Below are 20,834 nucleotides of genomic sequence, written 5' to 3' on the forward strand. Positions count from 1 at the left end.
TTCCAGCAGGGGAATGGATTGGTATGTCGGCTGAATCGTTCGATTTACGGCTTGAAGCAGGCGTCGCGAGCGTGGAACGACAGGCTCGATAGTTTCATCTGTAAGCTGGGGTTCGTTCGCAGTTCCAATGATCTGTGCCTTTATACGCGCGGAGCTGGAAAGGAGAAGATGATTTTGGTCGTTTATGTCGACGACATTTTGTTGGCTAGCTCCTCCCTGAAGATGCTGGAAGTCGTGAAACGGAAGTTGGCTCAAGAGTTCGAGATGACCGACGATGGCGAAGCTAAGCAGTTCCTCGGTATGCGGATCGATCGTGACAGCGAGAAGAGGATCCTGAAGATCAGCCAGCGCGATTACTTTGACGGACTACTGAGACGCTTCGGAATGGCGGAGTGCAACCCCGTTTCGACACCGATGGAGAATCGGTTGAAGTTGGAGAAAGGTGACGAGAAGTTGAGAACGTCAAAGCCGTACCGTGAGCTTGTTGGATGTTTAACTTATGCGTCGCTGACAACGAGGCCGGATCTTTCGGCTGCCGTTAATTTCTACAGCCAGTTCCAATCGTGCCCGAATGAACAGCATTGGACCCACCTGAAACGGATTCTCAGGTACATCAAAGGAACGTTGGACGTCGGTTTGGTGTATGAGGCCAAGGAGAATGAGCCGTTGCTGCAGGTGTTTTGCGATGCGGATTGGGCAAACGATCCAGCAGATCGTCGATCGGTGAGTGGCTGCGTATTGAAGTTATTTGGATGCACCATTTCCTGGTTGACGAGGAAGCAGCAGACTGTAGCGCTATCGTCGACGGAGGCAGAGCTTGCGGCACTTTGCACGGCTACGTGCAATACGTTGTGGATGATACGTGTGCTGGAAGATCTGGGGAAGCCGTTGGATGGTCCAGTACCGATGTACGAGGACAATCAGTCTACGATTCGGATTGCCGAAGATTCCAAGGAGTGCAAGAGGATGAAGCATGTGGATACAAAGTTTCATTTCCTGCGGGACCTGGTACAACAGAGGAAGATAGAGATCAGGTATGTGCGTTCAGCTGAGCAACAGGCGGACATCTTGACTAAGGGACTTCCGGTAGCTGGTTTCAAGGCACTCCGCTCCAAACTTGGATTGGAGGCATGCTGTGGTTGAGCAGGGGTGTTAAGATGGCAACCACTGCACTTGGTGTGCCCCTACTTCTTTCTCTACGCCTATGCGTTTAATAACCTTGTTTGACGTTTCACTGTTTATCTTTTATTATAACCAAAACCCAAGTTGAGTTAATACACGTTTTTTGTTTCTTTTGCCTAAATCTGAAAACCGCGTTTTGTGTTTTTGTTGTCTTGCCCATCCGAAAATCTCTTCACAGCGTTCACGATTCAGTTTATCTGTCATAATTTTACAACATTAAAATGTAATAATATAGTGTCCGATGTACTTTGAAATATTTTAAACCGGTTTGTTATATGAAATGCATTTAAAAAAACGAATTTTCACTCCGGTAAATAAACATTGTTTAGTAGGTACGTGAAATTTGGTTGTGCATGTTTGGAACCTAATTTTGAATGGGATAGGAACTGAATTTTGAAATATAAAAATTGAATTCAATATCCTTATTGAATGTCCCCTAATTTCAATACTTTGAATTTAATGTTTGTTTATTTTAGAATAAAATGGACGAATCAATAATTTTGTAATTATGAATTAAAATATTAAGCACAAAACGATCTCGTTGTCCTACATCGATAGTGCGGTTGTGCTTGGGACACAACCCGTAATTGTTTTTCTGACATGGAGTGGGAGTTGTTCCGCCGACGACTCGACGAGACAGCTCATCGAAACTGCATTCAAATTCAAATCCCTGTTCAACAATTTCCCGGGATGATGAAGTTTTTCAAACTTTCCTGGTGTTCTCTTTTTTTTTTATTAATTACTTTATTTGTACAGGCTCAATCGAATAAACTTTACAGAGCCGAGTTATCATTTTTGTTATACATTATTGATTTCTTATATTTAAAGTTAAAGGAGCTGGACCGGATACTCGCGGTTGTCTCGAGGTTAGTGGAGATTTACAATTTATTTTGGATGGGAAAAGGGAGAGGGACGTTTGAAATGTGGTTTACGATACAAATATTTAATTAATCCTAAAACATGAACTAATTTCTATTCATCTTGAAAACAAACATAAAAAAAACCCACACGTACAAAATACAAACTAAACACAAGGTTAATCAAACTTACAATCTAAGGTTAATATTCTTAAAGTAAACATATATGAGTTTCATAAACTCCAGATCGCGTCTAGCCAAAATATCCCGAACTGGAACATTAGGTTGTCTACCTCGAGCCCGAAGGGAATCGTACAGTTCAGATCTGACTCCGCGATGCTCAGCACAAGACCAAATAATGTGATCTGCGTCCTGGTAACCTTGTCCACATTCACAGAGATTGCTGTCCTTCAGCCCAACACGGAACAAGTGAGCGTTTAACGAATAGTGATTGGACATGAGGCGAGACATCATACGAATGAAGTCTCGACCCACATCCAACCCCTTGAACCAAGAACTCTTCGACACCTTAGGGATGATCGAATATAGCCATCGTCCCAAACTCCCTTCACTCCACTTATTCTGCCAGCTGACGAGTGACTGTTGACGATAAATGAAGAAAAATTCATCGTAGGCGATAATGGTGTTCTCTGACTGCCTTGAAATTCGCAGAACGTTACTGAATTTAGCAATTTTTTCCTGAAATTCGCAGATATTTGCTAACGTCACAACTTTCCACAATTTACCCAACAGGGTCATGAAAGTCGACAGAAATTTGACTTGGGTCCAGGTCAAGACGAAAACAAGCAGGGAAATCTTTCGCGATAGCCCTAAGCACACCTGGTGGTAGTGCCCCAGGATACATGAGCGAGTGAGTGGACAACACACGAGAGTCAATAAGAATACAATTCGAGATAATTAAGTGGATAAGTGTGAATGGATTATATTATTCGAGCAGTTCACAATGATGTTTCCTGCCACTTGAACTTTACCGCGGAGCAATTTTATCAGATTTTATTGCCTCTAAGAAAATAGTCTCCACACTGCTCGGCGATATAATTCTAGATAGAGCTGGAATTAGGGCGTAACAGCTTTTGTAAACAATGACTTCTATCGACGATTTCTAGAAACTCAAGGCATGCCCACTAGACTGATGCAAAATTTTCGCTCCACAGTGTTCAAACGGTTTCAAATCGGGTCGTGATTAGTCTCCGAAAGTTTAAACTCTTTTGATAAGAAACTGACTTGGCACAAACCATTTGAAGTTTATATGGAAATTACTATGAGAAAACAAAACTTTTTGTTCATTGTCTTCTAGCCTTTTTACATATTGTACTGTTAACAAATTCTATTGCTATTCTTATGGGAATTTTTATCAACTATAACTTTGCAGAAAATCGTTTTTCAGCCAAACGTCAAATTAAATAGTTATAAATTGTTTAAGAGATTGATAATCTTACGGCACGATTAAGCAACTGTATTGTGGGCAACACTGTATTCTGCAGTGTGACATTGTAGCCATGTTTTTTGTCCTTTATTCTAAGCGCCAGAAACAGCAATGTTGCCTGCTGAACAGTTGATTGAGCATAATCATAAGACATCAGTGACTTGAATCATTAATAATTTGTGTTCCTTACATTTGATCGAAAAGTGGTCTTGAACAAAGTTGTAGCTGAGAAAACTTTCAACAAGCTCAGCTATCATTTTCTAAAGTAGAGTGAACTGGTGAATTTTGATTTTGATATGAACCGAAATTATGGTTTCTCCATAGTAATTCCCATATAAACTTCAAATTTTGGGAGGCTAATCAGGGCCCAATTTGGAACCGTTTGAGCACTGTGGAGCGGAAATTTCAAATTTTGCATCAGTCTAATGCCCACGCAAACCAACATAACCGTTCGGTAGGGGAAGTCTTCATCTACCCGATAGTGTTGTTGAGTTGCGTTGGCAAGCCTTAACTTTCTATAAATCATTGTTTACAAAAGCTGTTACGCCCTAATTCCAGCTCTATCTAGAATTAATTAGAAATGCTATTTCCGGACTGATTTGAGATTTTGGCGTAACTTTTTTTTACTAAACAATGACTTCAATTACTGATTTCTCGCGAATAAAAGCTGAATCTCGCAAACTAACAACACAATCAGGCAGGGGAGTGATTCCTCTAACAGTAAGCATAGTTTGTTTGCGAAATCGAGCATTTATTCGCGAGAAATTGGTGATTGAAGTCATCGTTTACAAAAACAGTTACGCTCAAATCAGTTTGTTTTTGTACACACACTTAGATTATTTTACCGAAATCTGTGAAATTTTACCGAAATATCAACAGCAGAACATTCGGTAAACTGTTCGGTGATTTAACACAGATTTCCTGTAATGTTTCACACATATTCGGAGAAAAATTACAGGAAATCTGTTAAAAATCACCGAACTGTTTACCGAAACTTCAGCTGTTGAGATTTCGGTAAAATAATCTTAATGTGCACATTTGTATGATTTTAGAAACTGGTCGCAAACTAGGATTTCTTAACAAATTTTGAATTCAAAGAAACACGAATACAAACCACTCACCGTAATCGAGTCGCCGTCCATATTTTTTCCTGTATTTTTTATGGCAAATAATCACTCGAAAATATGCGTATATTTATTCCAACACAATTTTTTTTAAAGACAAAACTTATCTGTCACTATCACCCACAGCCCACTAGGATTCCTTCGTCTTTCTCGGGCGTGAATTCAGCTGTAGGATGAAACACAACACCATGCGATCGCCAATCTTCCCCGAAGATCGCACCTCCCAGTAGGTACTCCCGGACCCCGGCAGAAATCGTGCCACATCGTCCTCTACCAGCTGATCCTTCAGTATGTAGCTTCCCTTTTTGAACGGACACTGTGGCTTCGGGACCATTTTGTCAAAATATCTCGTGTACATAGCATCCGATGCAGCCAACAAAGTGCACACATCCGTATTGGCAATGTTGTTCAAAAATGGACGACAGTTTGCCGCTGCGCTGAAATCGTCGCACCTTTTCACCGTCGCCGAGCCGGTCCATCCGTTCGGGAAATCCTCCTTGAAGATGACCTCCCCGTTGACGACGTAGTTGGTTGCATTGTATTGCGAAACTTTAAAGTCCGTAAAATAGATGGGCAGGTTCTTGTGGCCGGGACACTGTCCGATCCGGTTGACGACCAAGCGCTTTTTTGCGCCACCGAAGCCATCACCTTTTAAAACATCCAAAAAGTCGGCTGCCAACGTTAGATGCAGGAGTAGCCATAGCCACAGGAAGGTTAGTTGAAGCTCCATCACACTGAACTGAATACTGAATGATGGGGTTCGGCGGTATTTAAAAGGCTTGGTATTGCGTTGCGTGTGCGAAAGTGCTCTGCGGGGCTACCGCGAATAATTTGTCACAATTAGAATAGAGATACAGACTTTTTGATGCAATCGCTTCAGCTTATGTGCTACTATTAACTCCCAAAAATTAAGCAAGATACAGTAAATGGATGTGCGTATTAGTGGTATTTGGTCTTCACAAGCATTTCTTCCCAATCGTAAACGCTCAACTCCATGCTCAAGCAGTATATCATGTGACCTTGATGTACCGCAGTGATCACTACTCGCCAATCGTTTGAAACGTGAGGTGCCAAATACCTGCGGAACAATTCAGAATTGATCATGCTTCACCATCATGGCGGCACAGATTTTCACTTACCTAAACACCATGTTGTCCATTATGATATCTTCGAACCGATAAACCCCCACCCGGAAAGGGCATTCAAACACTGGAGTAATTCGTTGTTTGATGAAAATCAAAGCTGGATCTATGGCTTTCAAGAACCCACAAACATCATCGAAGGGAATGGATCTGGTGAACGGTTGACAGTGCCCCGTGGCATTGCATTGATCAACCCTAACTGCGCCACTAATGTTGCCTTCATAAGGTTTGCGAAATATGAGATTCCCACTGAGCACATAGTGAGTGGTGTTCACTTGAGCGATTCTGCAATCATGTAAGAAAATTGGAACCTGTTCGAATCCTTTACACTGGCCGAGACGATTCATAAAGAGCGTATTGCGCCGGTCGTCTCCAATTCCGGATTGGATTCCGTACAGCCGCGCGGCAGTGGTGGAACGAGCTTGCAGAGAGATCACCACTGTAAAGATAATCAGTTCCGGCTTCATGGCTGGTTGAGGATCGACTGATTGTGGTTCGGTGTTGCTGACTGAGTAATTTTTTTTGTCAGAATAGTGCACTGCCGTTCTACGCATATCTGTCCCATGTTGCTCATAAAACAGAACTTTTTTTAGTTGAATTTTCAAATGAAAACAGAAAACATGTTATTTGTTCTGGGCTAATCGTCCCATGTTGACTGTTCCACAAAGTTTTTCTTTACTGCATCTATCATTAACGAATCGATAAGAGTGCACGAAAGATTGAAACAGGATTTAGATGAACCAAAGAGCCGGTATGTGCCATTTCGGGAAATATAAGTTATATTTTATGTTTAAAAATATTAAGAGATATGGAAATTCGTATTAAAACATCAGGTCAGAGTTCTAATTTCAAACAATAATGCATTATTAGACGCTTCCACTCGCCACCATAACACTCCCCCAATAGTGTCTACGTGTTTTATGAAAGCCCCTAATTTAATCTAATAATACCTAGTATAAAGGTCAACGCCGTACGGAAGATATCCTTACTTACTGTACATGGTAACTTTTCCAAAGTATTTCTTGAAATCATCGAAGTCCTCGAGTCGCCATAAATCTATGGTCGCACTCAAAATGATTAAGTACAATCTCTTTTAGACCCTACGTTCGTATCCCAACATTATTGTCTGTATAAGCTTATCTTCAGCTAAAATTGTTAGTTGGGATGCTCATATTGTTCTACACAGAGCAATCATCATTAGTTTCTCGAGATGCTCATACTTTAAATGGCTTTATAGAAGTAGCAAACGACGATTGCATCAATGTCAACACACTTATTATTGGTATCAATTATTCAAGATGCAAACTATCCAGGAGCTTCCAAAACTTCGCGGAGGACGCAAGCACAGACGGTAAAAAAACATCATGTTCATGTAAAGTGATTTACTGTTGAATTTGCACTACTAGCCGAACATTGCAATTCGATGTGCAAATCCTTTGGAAGACATCATATCGAAGCACGATGAAATCAACAGCAAATCACTTTATTTTAGATTGTATTGCACATCGTTGTTGATGTGCTGTGCTTTGAACTCGAAATGTCAAGCATACTGTTATAAGAAACATGAAGAACAAACTCCAATTTTGTATCAGTGTATCTTTGAACCACTTTGAATTGAACGTTTTTTTTTTTGACTCTACTGTAATGACAAGTCCATAAGAGAATCAATTCAAGGAAGTAAGGTTAGCCAACAACACAAAACAAATTTTCAGAATTAATTACGCATTCGTGCGGATAACACGCGTTTCGTTAAAACGGCAAATAAAAATCAAATTACAGTCCATTGTTCTTTTCTCCGCTAACTATCTGAGGACATGTTTGGTCCATCAAGCCGGATAAAGTAGCGTGAAAAGTAGTACCGATTCTTCTTTTCGTGCGCGGATCGAAGAAAGTTGACGCGTTTCGGTCGTTCGATGTGGTTCGGGACGCTAGTAAAAAGTGATCTGGTCTGAAAAGTCAGCCAGAAAGTGATTGACCACGGTCAAATATAGAGTGAATTCGTTGGCTTTTTTGGCAATAGATATTGATTCCGGAAAGCTTTGTCTTTGGAACTGCAAAAGAAATTGCGGAAGGAATAGCAAGTGTTTGTTATGTATTTGCGCTCTGGAAAGGTAAAAAAAGTGCTTTTTTCTCCGTTCGGATCGCCGCCATATTTAACGCCTCGTGGCAAAACGCCGATTCCAAGCGTTCGTGAACAAAAAGAAGATCAAGGAAATCGGCAGATAAAAATCAAGATGGCCGAATCAGTGGAAGCACTTAGCTTGTGTTGTGAGACCACCAGAGCAAAAGTGGAAAGAATTAAAAAGGCGATCGATGTCTCTAATATGGATCATCAAAAATTCAGTGTACATGCACTAAGGTTGTATTTGAAGAATGTGGATGCAGCATATGACGAATACAATAGTTTTCAAAACCGTATCTATCTAATGGATCCGTCAAAAAAGAATGAATACGAACCGCGGTTCATTGATTTCGAAGAACTGTACGAGTTCGTACGAATCGCGTTGTGTCAATTGCTGCAGATGTACGATGATGATCAGAAAGCAGCTGATGCTGTACGTGAACAAGAAGAGAGAGAAAAGCAACTTCTCGCAATCAAAGGGCAACCGGGTGTAAGTGGTGTTCCCACAGGTGCTAGGGCCTCTCCGTCGCTCGTGTTGCAGCAGACGCCCCTTCCGACGTTCGATGGGCACTTTGAACATTGGTTCAAGTTTAGGGCCAGATTTCGTGATATCGTCGACAAGTGTGTTCACGACTCCCCAGCCACGAAGCTCCATTTTTTGGATAAAGCCTTAGTCGGTGATGCGAAGGGTGTGATAGACGAGCAGACTCTCAACGACAATAATTATGAAGGCGCATGGAAGATTTTAACCGATCATTTCGAAAATCTTCCGATTGTGATCCACGGACACGCTATGAAGTTGCTGAACTTGAAGCCGATGGTGAAAGAATCATCTCAGGAGTTGAAGATGTTGATCGACGATTGCACGAAAAGAGTTGAGTCGCTCGAATTTCACGACCTGAAAATGGATAAGATGGCGGAAGCAATAATCATCCCATTGTTGACGTCAAAGTTAGACCCGGCTACAAGAAAAGTTTGGGAGCTGTCAATTGAACATGGTAAACTTCCGGTGTATAAGGACACAATGGCCTTTCTACGGAACCATTGCCGTGCCTTGGAACGTTTGGAGCAAAAGACAAATCCATGCAAGACAAAACCGATATATTCCACTCAGAAGAGTCCATCGTCTACTACGATGAACAAGACACACACTGTAACAGTACAGAAAGCAGATGACAGCTGTCCGGTGTGTGAAGCCAAACATCAAGTTGCTGAATGTGAGGTGTTCAAGAAGCTAACTATAGATGCACGCTACAGAAAGGTGAAGCAACTAGGATTGTGCTACGGCTGTCTAAAAAGGGGTCATCGTACAGGTACGTGCAAACGCAACCAGTTCTGTTCAGTATGTTCGAGAAGGCATTACGATTTGCTTCATCAGGAGGAGAGGAAGTTTGTTGAAACTGCTACGTCAAATGCAGCTGCTGATGCTAAAGAAGGCGACCGCAATGCACCACTAACTGCAGCTGAGTGTTCCGTACAGTTCCATCAAGAATTGAAGCAAATTTTGTTGGCAACTGCCGTTGTGAAGGTGTTCGACCAAGCCGGTGAAGCACACCACTGTCGCGTTCTGCTAGACTCCGGGGCTATGGCCGATTTTATGTCCGAGAGTACGGCGGATCTCCTGGGTCTTTGCAGACGACAAGCTGACGTACCTGTTGCTGGTGTGAATGGAATGCAAACTACAGTTAAGTTTAAAGTGAATGCGAGAGCGGCATCTAGATCAACGGGATACGAGTTCACGTTGGATTATCTCGTCGTTCCGAAGGTCACCGGTGCACTACCGGCGATGAAGATTTATTCAAAGGACTGGCCAATACCGGATTCGGTAGTGTTGGCTGATCCGAGATTCCATGACCCTGGACGCATCGACATGCTTGTTGGTGCTGAAGTGTTTTTCGGACTGCTGCTATCAGGTAAGATTCTTATGTCCTCAAACTTACCTGTGTTGCAAGGAGACGCACAAGATATCAAGTGATGCTGCCATTCAGGAAGAATGTGGGAGAACTTGGTGAATCACTAAATCAAGCAATAAAGTGATTCGAATCTCTGGAACGAAGACTTGACAGATGTCCAGATCTAAAGGAGATGTATGCAAATTTCATCAATGAGTATATATCACTAGGACACGCTCGAATTCTGAGTGATGCAGAAGTTGAAAAGATGGATAAGTTATACTTTCTTCCCCACCATTGTGTATTGAAACCTGACAGCTCGACCACCAAGTTAAGAGTGGTTTTTGATCAAGGGGGGGAGGTGGCTGTCAAATACGAACAATCGTCGCCTACCTCGCATAACTGGTTCCAAACGTAAACAAGCCATAAGAGACCTACAGCGTTTGTTTACGTTTGGAACCAGTTTCATACAAGATGATCAGTAGGCTGATTTGACAGCACGTCCCTCCCCAGTTTTTGATGCTTCAGCGAAGAGTAGCACAGACCTGTCATTGAATGATGTGTTGATGATAGGACCGACAGTGCAAGACCCGATCTTTGATATTTTGCTGAGATTTCGCTTGTTCAAATACGCGTTTTCTGCAGATGTGCCAAAGATGTACCGGCAGGTGATGCTTCACGAAGCACACTGGTAATATCAGCTGATTGTATGGCGTACAAACAAAGAGGATCCATTAAAGATAATACAACTAAAAACTGTCACGTACGGTACCGCAGCTGCACCGTATTTGGCAACGCGATCAATTGTACAGCTGGCCCAAGATGAAAGAAGTGATTTCCCAGCGGCAAGCGAGGCGGTCCTCAAATCTTTTTACATCGATGACGTACTTGACGGTGCAGTTGCAGCAAGATCTTGTCACACTGATGACTCGAGGTGGATTTGAGCTCCACAAATGGTGTGCAAACGATGAAAGGCTGCTGCAGAACATTCCGGAAGAGCTACGAGAGATCAGCTGAAGTCAGATTGATTTGCGGTAAGTCAAGGGTGGCTCCTCTGAAGGAGCTCCAACGTGAAGAGAAATCGGATTCAGGAGAAGCTGAAATGACAATACCAAGACTAGAGTTTTGTGCAGCAGTACTTATGGCAGAACAGATGAAAAAAGTGCGCGAAGCCTTAACACTTAACACCGACCAGGTGGTGCTTTGGTCTGATTCGAAAGTGGTGATGTATTGGATAAAGAAAAATAAACCGTCACTTCCAGTGTTTGTGAAGAATAGAGTGACGAAGATCAGACAACTTTTTCCGAACATTGACTGGCAGTATGTGTCGACGAAATGTAATCCTGCGGACTTAGTGTCACGCGGTTTATTTCCGAACGATTTGATAAACAATGAACTGTGGTGGTTTGGCCCAAAATTTCTGCGAACGAACGAAGTGATTTTTCTTGAAGACTATAGTGGAACAATAGTGGAAGAAGAACGAAATTTGAGTCAAACCGTTACTGTAGTGGTTCCTGAAAATCGATTGTATGATGTTATCATGACGCATAGCAACTTCCGCAAGCTTCAGCACATTTTTGCGTGCATTACTCGATTTGTCACCAATTGTCGGGCAAGGCAGGTAGGCGAAGATCGTAGGATTGGAAGAATGACCAATAAGGATTACGGTGACGCAGCAGTGGCAATGGTTATCGTTGTCCAGCAAGTAGTATTCCGTGAAGAAATCGACAATATCCTGAAGGAGAAACCAATCAAGGGTAAGCTAAGGAATCTGAACCCAACATACGACAGAGATGAAAGATTGCTACGAGTTGGAAGACGCCTTCGGAATGCGAATGTTTCGAAGAATCAAAAACATCCCATGATTTTACCCGAGAAGAATCACTTTACGGACATATTGGTAGAAACTCTTCATCGAGAGCATCTCCATGTGGGTCTGTATGGTCTTTTGGCTGCCCTGCGTCAGAATTTCTGGCCAGTGAACGCAAAGAGAACAATCCATCGTATTTTGCGAAAGTGCATCGTCTGTTTCAAGGCTAAACCCATCGAGGTTCAACAATTCATGGGTGACCTACCAACTTGCCGTGTCACGGAGGCTCAACCATTTGCAAGAACCGGTGTTGACTATGCTGGACCTTTTTTCTTAAAGGTTGGCCGGGCAAAGTCTAAGATCAAGGCTTATGTATGGCCACGAAGGCCATTCACTTAGAACTGGTGACGTCATTGACCACGGAAGGATTTTTGGCAGCACTTCACCGATTTGCAGGCCGCCGCAGAAACCCGTCAGAAATGTTTTCTGATAACGGGACGAATTTTCGTGGTGCTAACCGCGAGTTGTCTGAATTGAAGGAGATACTACAGTCCCAAGTCTTCGAGGAGCGAGTTTCCAATTTCTGTCAACCGCGCGGGATATCCTGGAATTTCAATCCCCCGAAGGCGCCACATCAAGGTGGAATTTGGGAAGCGAATATCAAATGTATGAAGAACCATCTTCGTAAGGTGTTGAACGAAAGCTATCTAACCTACGAAGAGATGAACACGCTTTTGATCCAGATAGAGGCGATACTGAACTCAAGGCCTCTAGTTCAGATATCCGACGATCCAGTGGACTATGCAGCTTTAAGCCCCGGACATTTTTTGGTTGGTCGGGAATTGACGGCGATAGCAGAGCCACTGTACGAAGATCTAAAGGAAACTACGTTATCTCGATATCAACTAGTTCAAAAACGGAAGCAAAGTTTCTGGAACAGGTGGTCGTTGGAATACATTTCCAGTCTGCAGAAAAGAAGCAAATGGTATAAAAACCCCACGCTGCTGAAGAATGGGTTATTAGTGATCGTGAAAGAGGACAACATGCCTCCACAGATGTGGAAACTAGGACGCATAATCGACCTGCATCCTGGTAAGGACGGTGTCACACGCGTTGTCACGATCCGGACGGCGCAAGGCGTTTATCGCAGACCGACGACGCAGATTGCAGTACTCCCGATAGATGATGAAGTCACTCCATGAATGATGATGTTTGAGGCACCCACCCAGTGTATGCCTCACCTGGGGGAGGATGTTATAAGAAACATGAAGAACAAACTCCAATTTTGTATCAGTGTATCTTTGAACCACTTTGAATTGAACGTTTACTTTGACTCTACTGTAATGACAAGTCCATAAGAGAATCAATTCAAGGAAGTAAGGTTAGCCAACAACACAAAACAAATTTTCAGAATTAATTACGCATTCGTGCGGATAACACGCGTTTCGTTAAAACGGCAAATAAAAATCAAATTACAGTCCATTGTTCTTTTCTCCGCTAACTATCTGAGGACACATACTGATATTAACAATCTATTACTTTAAGGGGGTATTCCCAATCTTTTGCCTTTTTTTGGCCTGTTTTTCAATTAATTTTTTTTCAAGGAAAATGAATAGCAATGCGCCTAACTCTTTGGGATTCTTGTTTATTGAACATTAAATTTTACAAATAAATTTTTTTCGACATAAAAAAAAGACATTATTGACGTCACAAAATGGCGGCAAACAGACCCCTGTTCGCCGCAAACGACTGGACAGGCGAAGACTTTTCTCTGGAACGGCTTCATCTGAAACAGATTTCGTGATGAAATTAATAATCTGCATAAGATTCTCTGGAGCTTCTCCCGTTGGCTGCAAAAAATCTTGCAAATTAACAAAATGGCGGCCATATGAAAAAACAGGCGATTTTTAGCCCGCTTTTTTGCAGCTTTAAGGTGCTTCAAACAATGGTAAATGTCAATATTTTTGGCTGAAAGTGGGAGAAGCTCCAAACAATTCAATAAGGAACAAAATGCGCAAAGATTCAAGTCAATATCTCTTATAGTTTCTGAGAAAAATCTTCGCCCGATAAAAAAATGTGGTTTCGAGAAAAACGCGTTTAAAGTTTTGACTTTAGTTAAAACCATTTTGGGGGTTCTTACCATTAGTCAGCTATGCCTGGACACCGAATTCGCTGATCGGAAAACGGCTTGGGGGGATGAAAGTATATAGTCTAAAGTACAAAAAAACGTGAAAAAAAAATTTGATTTTTTGAAAAAAAAAGATCGGGAATACCCCCTTAAGTTAAAATAATTTATCCTTGGATTTAATTTTTGCTGAAAATGGGATTTGATAAATATATAGCCTTGTTCATTCTGCAAGCCTTGTTATATATTATTCAGAATATGACCATATCATATTATAACCATAGAGGTAACTCTCAGACTAGTAGCAACAATCAATTCGAAACTAACGATTTTAAATTGGCTCACTACTTGACTAGCCTATTGGTCCCAAGCAAATCGACTAACGTACCCCATTCTAGTATAAATTCCAGTACTACACTATGTTTGTTTTGATTCGCTATGAAAGTTTGACAGATAAAATGAGGAGTTAGTGGATTTTCCCGAGGGGGGTGACACATCTAAATCTCAATTCTAGATGCTCAAAAAATCTCACACTAGCGAATCAATCTTCGAAAAATCATCTTTCATTTCTCGCATCTACTTGCATCGTGCTTCATCTTTTTGCAGGAAATCTTCAAAATCGACATAAATCTTCCTTCTATCTACTCAGCGTGCGTGCAGCTAGCCACAGCAAAACACAATCTTTTCTGCATCGTAGATAGAGTCGTCCCCCTCGGATTTTCCTATGTTTCGAGGGGTGCATCGATTAGCTTGGGACCGAAGATAGTACCAGAGCTTAGCCAAAAAGTTGAGCTAGTTTCTTCTGGACCTTCTGGTCTTAAATTTACCTCCCAGACAACCAGAAGTCGTATAACAATGTGCAGACAGTATCGTAAATTGCTACAGTTTAAGTCAAAATCGCATATAGGAATGACATGCATCGCATTATGTTTAAGTGAAATCGTATAGAATGCAAATTTCCGACCTATATGCGATGATTCATTTTTTCGTCGTACTGTAAAACAAATCAAATTGGATTACATCGTATGACTTTTCAAAGTGAATTTGTTATTACAGATTAAATCCTATATGACGTTAAATCAACCCGTTTGAAATTTAATTAAAAATTTACACGTGTATGGCCTCCACTTCTATACGTATAAGCCATTTCTTTGCATTCTATACGATTTGTTTGTTTGTATATATGTTTGTACATCACGAAAACAACTTTGAATATACGTGCATTCTGGTTGTCTGGGCTCTATGCTAGTAGGTCCCGAAGAAACGTGCTCAACTTTTTGACTCAGCTCTGGTACTATCTTCGGTCCCAAGCTAGTCGATTCACCCCTCGAAACATAGGAAAATCCAATAACCCCTCATTTTATCTGTCAAAATTTCATAGCGAATCAAAACAAACATTGTGTAGTACTAGAATGTCGACTAGAATGGGGTACGTTAATCGATTTGGTTGGGACCAATAGGCTAGTCAAGTAGTGAGCCAATTTAAAATCGTTAGTTTCGTATTGATTGTTGTTACTACCTAGATCACATGTTTCCAAGTGATATTGAACAACATCGCCAGGCTTTTAGTAGAACAACGAGACATTGAGCAATATATTTGATAAGTTTGACACTGTTTTGTAATCGAATTTATCTGAGTTGCTAATACAGTATTATTCACCCATATATTCTTGTTTTCGTTCGAACCGTATTTTCCATACAAAAAAAAAAGTTTTTTGTATGGAAAATACAGTTCGAACGAAAACAAGAATATGGGTGATTGACTACAGCAAAAATTTCGTATTACTCACGCTCTAGAACGCAAATTTGTTGTTGACTTGCCATCTTCGCGAGTAATGTTTGTCATGTGCGTTTTTGACATTTGCTTCCAAAAGCAAAACTAATCAAATTCAATGGATGAAAACAGTGGTGCCAATTCAAATGGTAATCATTTTGATTGAAAGGGGTTATATAATACATATTTTTCAACGACAAATAACTTTGTTTCAAAACGCAAATAACTTGAAAATCAATGATAAATCACTTCGATTCGTAGTGCCGCATAATAGACTGAGTCAAGTGCAAGAGCATTTGGATTAGATGTGACAACTTTTTACCGTGCACAAGAGTAAAGACGCCAAACGCAACTTGGCCATCAAAGCAACACGGAAAGTAACTGTTCCTAGTGGGACTGACGTGCGTAACATTTCCTACTTCATTGGCGTTTACGAGAGCTCTGTAACTCTTTACTCCTATGGAGAAATCTCATATGTAACTGTCAGTCTATGTGTGAAACATGGCTTCATCTCCTACATAATTAAATCGAACTCTATTTCGAAAATGTTATGAATCAACACACCACTGAATTCAAAATATTAAAACTGTGTACGGTGCGAGACCGAAATCCGTTCACCTAAGAAATGAATCGAAATCCGTACATACCATATAAAACGCCTTCTTTTTGCATGAGGTGCACGGACTTAGATCCTGCACGGATTTCGGTCCCGCACGGTACTGCTGTCTGTGCAATACAAGTTAGTTGGTACAACGCTCTTAATTGGCCATAACATATTAAATAGACAATGAATCCCAAAGTGGACGTACCAAAACCGAAAATCCCACAAACCTTAAGAATGTCGCACCCCAGAGCCCCCCACGGTGCACACTCAGTGAAGACACTTAAGTTGGTTGATACAGTATACACAAATCAAATGCTCTAAATTGGCCATATGGGAATATTGAACACTATAAAGAAGCAGACCGCTATAAAGGACATTCCTACAACGCAAAACTACCACTACTAATCCATCTGAACCAGAACACAATAAGAAACCACTAACCGTATTATGCTTCCTCTAAGCGTAGAACCAATCCCTAAACCTATTCTAATCCACCTGAAATGACTAACGAATGGAGGACTTTGACTACCCAGCCATGCAATAGTCTCATTCCGTGCCTTATGGCAACTTGATGAGTCTATTGAGCTAATCTTCTGGCATCACCCAGGGGAGACTTGGTCCTGTACCCAAATGTTTAACTTATCTCCTTTCCACTCAGCTACTCGCAATTTCTTGTGATATATTGGGCGGAATATTATTATATGAGACAATTTAATGCAGACGTCTTTCCAAATTTGGCAGATCGACAGGTAATCGGTGAGTTACAACGATGGTTGCTAATCAACAACTCGACAACATCTCATCGTAAACGCCTGCTATGAGAATTTCCCATTCCAAACAATAACGAAATGACGTCATCGAACTATCGATCAACTACCCTGTTTACCACCTGGTACCTTATACAGGTATACCTCGATATAACGTAACTGTCACTTATGACTTCCATCGTCGCTTTCTCGTAAATTATCATTCAAACAAGCAAAGTAATATCACCATCGGACAGATGAGATAATTCCCCATTTATTGGTCATATTAATTTGTATGATTCAATTGTTATTAGCGAGACATAGACGATGGAAGTTAAAAGTGACAGTTTCGTTATATCGAATAATCGATGAGCAACCTCTCCGAACCCCGACGGTGCAAAACCTTATTACCGATAAAGGTGTAATTTGAGAAGGGCACAAAGCATCTGGGAGTTTGCATTGCTGTCATTTTCAACATAGGCAATCAAACTTGAAGTTCTTTTTCATTATTCACTGTTTTCACCATATTTCTAAATAATTACTCACTACACCACTGTGCGACTGTCAGAATTTCTTTCTATCTAATCGTACCACCAGTATGTCCGTATGTCGAAGCAAAGCAGTTCGAATATGATTTTCAGGAGAAGAAAAATACAACTTCAGGTTACATCTTTATTTATTTTAATATTGTTGAAAATATAGCGATACAATCTGATTATTCAATAGTGGTAATAATATATTAACTAGCATTATGTGCCTTCCAAATTAAGCCAATCACGATCAAGCAGGTAATTACAATTTTCAAATGTTTGCACCCTATCCGCATTCGATACCGAGTACTATGGGAGTTCAATTTCGCGTTTGGTGAAAAAATGTTTCAAATTGTTTTGTTTTTTTTTACGAATAGTTTATGCTTCAACGGAGAAAATGTGGGAAAAGTGTGCAGGTCCGCTCGGGAATATTTCAAATAGGTAGGTTCCAGGTATAATGGTAGACGGAATCTCAACCTTGGACACGGTGTACCGTGGTCGGGCGGGTGTGTTACAAACGAGTTTTCTTTGCACGATAATACGATTAAAATTTTTAACTAACAAACAAATTCGTCTGAGTTTAAATAAATAAATATAGCTAAAGGTTATTAAATATGAAACAACCCGATTTTGAGATCAATTAGCCTTGTAACGATTGGTTGAGTTTTTTTTTTGTTGTTGATTCGGTTCCCGCTATCGAATGCGAATTTGTGCAGCAACATGCTGCGGTATTTCTGTTGTCCAATTAATCGAACGAAATTTTAAGCTTTAAGTTTCAAATCTATTCCACTATGGGATAAAACAGTAATGAATATTTGTGTTTATATAAAATTGTGGTTAAAATGTGCAATTGGTGAAAATTAAAAACTTGAAAACGTGATTCTTCCGCACTGCTCCGTCTACTTTAAGCGCCTAAGAGTAGCTAACTTCTACTTGGCATTGCCATTGTTTTCTTGCTGCTGGCGGTCTGAGATGAGCCGGTCCCATTTTTTGGTTTTCATCGTACGCTGTTGGTACGAGTCCGGATTGCTGAGGCTACGTTTGCAGGAGTTCACCGGGGCACTGCTCACGATACGGTTGATTTCCTGTAGATCCTGAGGAGGAAACTGAAATGGTTATTTTGGGAATCCTGACTGACAGAGAAGCCGGAGGCCTACCTTTGCCGGACTGCGATCGAAATGGAACGTGCGCGCATTGGGCGACTCCTTCAGGTCATTGGTTTTGTCCATCGGAGTGACGTACAGCGAAATTCGCCCATCCACCTGTTTCGGTGACAACAGTACGCTTCGATTGGTTGCTCTCGGAATTGGAGACAGGATCAAGGAACGCTGTAGAGAGAAGCAATCGTTTGAGAGCAACCTTGGCAAAGAATATTACAGGAAAACTTACCTCATCCTCATTTCCAAACTGAATCGCTATATTTTGCATCACTTTGATGTACACCGTATTGTAGAACTGGATGATGTCGCCCCGTTCTTCGCCGCCATGCTGCACGGAAACACCGGCCATGTCACCCGGCTGCACTCGACGGGTATCTTCACCCCCTTCTCTATTGCCATGCCCATATTGCGATTGTTGTTGCTGCTGCTGCTGTTGTTGTTGATCCGCTGTTAGACGGGAAATGAATACGCTCCGGTACACGTGACTGTACGACTGCGGTAGGGTGCGGTACACCTTCATGATTTCGGCGAATTTGTGGTTTATTTTTTTTATTCTGGCAAACAGATAGATCGAACACATCACCATCTGATCTAGGTGGCGATCGCGCATCAGTTCCTTCGTACAGTTGACGATCGAGTACTCGAAGATGGTCCAGATCTGCTTGATTATGTCCGCCGACAGTAGGTTCAGGTGTGTGCACAGGTGGTTCATGCGTAGCGCCGCCGTCGAGTAGTACTGCAAAAAGGGGAAAGTGATGGAAGGACTCAGTAAATGGATAGAATTTTTTGGAAACATTTTTTGTATCATTCAAACATAGACCCGTCGTCGATGGTTTCCTAATGGAAATTGTACTTCTCAGGTAAAATCCAAGGAACTTTTGCAATAGGGAAATGGATGTAATGTCGGCCTAAATGCCCCTAATTTGGGCCCCTACATAAATTCAGCAATCGACTAAATTTTCAATAGCGACCAGAAATATCCATTAGTACCGTCCCAATGACGCGTTCATCTAGATAAAATTGATAAATAGCAGATTTTTAGCGATGGGCCCAATCTTAGATCCATAGGCCAACATTAGAGCCATTTCCCCTAGCAGGTATTTTCTAAATTCTAATTTAGGCATACCAAGAGATTTCTGATGAATATTTCAAGGGAGTTTTATGCAAAGCAAACTATGTTTGTGGGGGAGGTCGCTCATCGATTCTTCCGGTCCGCCTCCTAGTATCGTGCTATAAGGTACCAGATGGTAACCAGGGTAGTTGATCGATAGCTCGATGACGTCATTGAGTTAGCGTCTGCAATGGAAAATTCTCATAGCAGGCGTTGACGATGAGACGCTGTCGAGTTGTTGATTAGCAACCATCGTGGTAACTCACCGATTACCTGTCGATCTGCTAAATTAGGAAATACGTCTGCATTGAATTATCTCATATAATAATATTGCGCCCACTCTGGTTTAAGGTCCGTTCAGACTATCTGATTTCATGGCCTGATTTTGGCTCCCACCATTATGAAAAATCTGCTCGAATTTACTTTCGACACACTTTGTTGAACCCCCCTGTTTGCTGGTGTTCACGGTGCTTGCACATGTCGAAACAAAACTGTATCAGGAATCAAAAGTAAATACTTCCACCATGAATTACCGGAAAATTGCTCTAGCTTCAACAAGCGTATTTGCTTTTATTATTTTAAATAAAATGAGCAGCAGAAGGTGAACTTTGCTCAGGAGGAACACCGGCAGGGATCTGGTGCATCTTGTCCTTCAAGAGCTGCGATATGAAGGGAAGCCAGGATGTCGATATGAACTTTCGACAAGCTAGTGAGAAAAGTTCTTCATACATCTACATGATTCCTTGAGTTCTGAAAATTTCTGTTAAGAACTCAACTATGCATATTTTTTGAAGACCTTCGGACGTCCCTGAAGTTTTGTTTCTGTTCTCTGGTAAAATTTCTTTAAGAACAACAAACTTTCCTGAAGATCTGCAAATTTCTCGGTAGTTCTACAGATTCCTTTAGAGTTGTATGTGTTTTTCAGAAGTTCTGCAAATTTTCCTAAAAATCTACAAAGTTCCTGAATCCCTGCAGATTTAAGATCCTTAAAGATCAACAATTATCTCTGATGTTCACAAAATTTCTAATAATCTACGAACTTCTCGAAAGTTCTGTAATTTTCTCTGTAGATTTTCATGATTCAATGAATATCTGCAAATATCTCTGAACATCTACACAATTTCCTGAAGAATTAATTTCCGGATGTTTTAGGAAGTTTTACTAATTTTTCTGAAGTTGTGCAATTATCTCTAAAGATCAGCGAACTT

At 41.2% G+C, this 20,834-nt stretch overlaps 2 protein-coding genes across 3 annotated transcripts in view; both read right to left on the reverse strand.

Moving 5' to 3' along the window:
* Positions 1 to 4,740: 4,740 nt before the first annotated feature.
* On the reverse strand, positions 4,741 to 5,412 carry LOC135708567 (uncharacterized). The gene has a single exon (XM_065230668.1). The coding sequence runs from the start codon at positions 5,338 to 5,340 to the stop codon at positions 4,741 to 4,743; it is 600 nt and encodes a 199-aa protein (XP_065086740.1). The 5' UTR covers positions 5,341 to 5,412.
* A 12,128-nt stretch (positions 5,413 to 17,540) lies between these two features.
* The window catches only part of LOC135708350 (retinoblastoma-like protein 1), a 45,886-nt gene continuing 42,592 nt past the window's right edge, over positions 17,541 to 20,834 (reverse strand). Inside the window, exons 7-9 of one of the 2 annotated variants that reach the window (XM_065230404.1) lie at positions 18,745 to 19,251; positions 18,513 to 18,683; positions 17,541 to 18,461 (exon numbers count right to left, since the gene is read on the reverse strand). In XM_065230404.1, the coding sequence (XP_065086476.1) occupies positions 18,285 to 18,461; positions 18,513 to 18,683; positions 18,745 to 19,251 (855 nt within the window). In that variant the 3' untranslated portion in view covers positions 17,541 to 18,284. The remainder of the gene's footprint in view (positions 18,462 to 18,512; positions 18,684 to 18,744; positions 19,252 to 20,834) is intronic. The other variant, XM_065230405.1, reaches the window with a different exon arrangement.

The sequence above is a fragment of the Ochlerotatus camptorhynchus genome, unplaced genomic scaffold, assembly GCF_037179485.1.
Source record: "Ochlerotatus camptorhynchus isolate MF236.1 unplaced genomic scaffold, CSIRO-AGI_Acam_v1.1 ptg000330l, whole genome shotgun sequence".
Taxonomy (NCBI): domain Eukaryota; kingdom Metazoa; phylum Arthropoda; class Insecta; order Diptera; family Culicidae; genus Ochlerotatus; species Ochlerotatus camptorhynchus.

What these genes read in the sequence shown, in the direction of transcription:
- LOC135708567 (XM_065230668.1), bottom strand. Translation starts at nt 5,340, where the DNA reads ATGGAGCTTCAACTAACCTTCCTGTGGCTATGGCTACTCCTGCATCTA.